Raw genomic sequence first — 2500 nt, 5'->3', positions numbered from 1 at the left:
TTGATGACAACTTTATTTTTGGGACTACAGATAAATGCACTGAAAATGAAAATAAAAATTTTCTGAAAGAAAGAGACATTACCTTCCATGGTATAGGTTTTCCCTGTCCCTGTCTGGCCATAAGCAAAGATTGTACCATTGAACCCATTGAGGACTGAGTCAACCAGGGGTCGGAATGTTTCATCATAAAGCTCCAGCTGCTTGGAACTGTGAGAAAAGTGTGTCATTACAAACGTACTTACTTACTGTAAGAGCAATAACTGAATTTGTAGAGAGTAAATTAGTTACTATCTATAAGCACTTCCATATCAATTTAATACTCATATTATTAATCAACTCATAAATATAGTTATTTCCAAAATATCCAGCACTTTTTTTCTTTCCAGCTATAACAAAAGAAAATCCTATATTCTTTAAATAGCCTACCTTTATACATTACCCAACCCAGACTAACCCAAAGAAATGACATCATACAGGTACACAAAGCTCTGAACTTACTTCCAGTCATAGACAGCGTCAAAGGTGAAGGTTTTCTTTGGATCAGTTTCTGCCCCTTTGACATTACTGATCTCCACCACACCTCTGTCAACGTCCATGTCCACCACCCTACAACACAGACAGAAATCTTGTGATAATTCTGCTTAGATAACTTTATATTCCATAACTATTCTCTCTGCTCTCTCCATGACTGAAATGATACTTCTTTTCTTTTTATCTAATTAGATCCAAGCATAGCATACTTAAGTAAGTTCCTGATTTCTTTTCAACATGGGAAGAAGAAGAAGCGAACCTTTTGTACCCATTGGCAGTCTCCTGCTCGTTCATGGGCCGGCATCTCACCACCACCTTCACCGTTTCTGCTTCGTTTCCCTTCATCCTGGCCTCTGCTCCTTGTACCATGCCTAACACTGCTGAAGAAAAGGCATTCTTTAGAGTTCCTTTTAACATCCACCTCTGCTTAGTATGTTACACTTTTTGGGAAAAATAAAGCAACACAGGGGAAACAAATTCAAGCTGGACTTTCCTATTTCTTGTACCACAGAGCAACATCAAACATACGTCTATCTAATGCAAAATCAAAAGGGAAAAATATCTGACAAGCCAAAAGAAATACATTTTGGGTTGAGATACTTACATTTCTCTTACCCTCTTTTTGTATTACCTAAAACATCTCTTAAATATATAGACTTCCAATGTGAAGAATACCATAAAACTTGTGAATGGTGTTCATTTTACAAAAGCAAACATCCCAGAATAAAAAGTTCTAAGGTACACAATAAAAACTTTTCTCTCGCTTTAATTTCTGTGAAATAAGAACAGTAAACCATCCATTCCAAAATATTAGGCAATAATAAGAGGTTACATTACCTCTTCCAGTTTTGAACTGTATTCATGTTGACAAGTGTAGAAAAGGTATGAATGAGATTGGATATCTTCACTCATTCTCATTAATATTTTTTCTAAATCTTCCCATTTTCATAACACAAAATCAATTTTTCTAACAAGAAAAATCCTTGCAAAGACGAATTCCCACTAAATTATTTCACTTGCCTTGTTATGTCTTTTCAATATTCATTAGTTTCAGTAGCAAGGATCTTAACTACAATTTAGAGGTTCATAAACAGCATCTGTAAACATTAATTGTAATTACTATTTTAAGGACATTTAATTTTTCTATACTCATGTTTGGAATACAATAAGACAAAGAAATGTATATTTAAATGCAACAATAAAGCCTAGATATCATTCTATTTCATTCTTTTTTTCTGAGAACATAATTACTTTCTTTCCGATGATCATTCATTGAATAATCCTCCCAATCTTAACCAACATATTCAATTAGACACTGAAACAAAAAGAACTAAGACACATTCGTGTTCTGTTCTCTTGGTTCCCAATTTCAACTACCAATAAATAAGATAAGAAATAAGAGAGATTTCAAGTCTTCATGTCCTGAAACAAGACAGGATGTAACAAGAACCTGAAAAAAGAGGTGTTAAGGTGTCTATCATGTCCATCAGGCAGACTCATAATTCAATAAACCAGAATTTAAAAATCCCCACCTTTCAATCTAGTCACAATCACTGCATCATCAACAAACTCAATTTCTAGCTTACCCATTGCCTACAAAAATCCCATTGAGCTAACTGTAAAGAAATTATGATAGACAACTGAGATGGAACTGGGATACTGTTTATGAAATATATTTTTGCTTATCTCTCAGATATCTTCCTATGACTGCTGTAATTAGTCAAGTCAAATTTTTACATGCCATATTTTTTTCTGTTAGTAGTGGTCTATTGGATACTCTGAACCATCCAAATTTAACAGCATAATTTCACACAGCATATATAGTAAGCTTCTACTGAATTCTACTTATTCATCATCTGAATCAACAGTGAAACATAAGGCATTATTTCAGAGCCACTATTATCAAAACTAATAGTTGTCTTTTAAGTAGAGCAAATCACAAATTTGTGAACATTAAACTGGCTCAGAT

At 33.8% G+C, this 2500-nt stretch overlaps 1 protein-coding gene across 7 annotated transcripts in view; it reads right to left on the bottom strand.

Moving 5' to 3' along the window:
* The window catches only part of LOC113816492 (kinesin-like protein KIF3B), a 28148-nt gene that overhangs the window by 19535 nt on the left and 6113 nt on the right, over positions 1 to 2500 (bottom strand). For 4 of the 7 annotated variants that reach the window (XM_070136475.1, XM_070136477.1, XM_070136479.1 and 1 more), the window contains 3 exons: positions 791 to 908; positions 499 to 606; positions 83 to 207 (listed from right to left, as the gene is read on the bottom strand). In XM_070136475.1, the coding sequence (XP_069992576.1) occupies positions 83 to 207; positions 499 to 606; positions 791 to 908 (351 nt within the window). Of the gene's footprint in view, positions 1 to 82; positions 208 to 498; positions 607 to 790; positions 912 to 2500 lie in introns of all 7 variants that reach the window. The other 3 variants (XM_070136476.1, XM_070136478.1, XM_027368539.2) reach the window with 1 other exon arrangement.

This window comes from Penaeus vannamei, chromosome 22 (genome assembly GCF_042767895.1).
Source record: "Penaeus vannamei isolate JL-2024 chromosome 22, ASM4276789v1, whole genome shotgun sequence".
In the NCBI taxonomy this organism is placed as follows: Eukaryota; Metazoa; Arthropoda; class Malacostraca; order Decapoda; family Penaeidae; genus Penaeus; species Penaeus vannamei.
The sequence above is the reverse complement of the archived record's forward strand: the minus strand, read 5'-3'. Positions and strand labels throughout refer to the sequence as shown.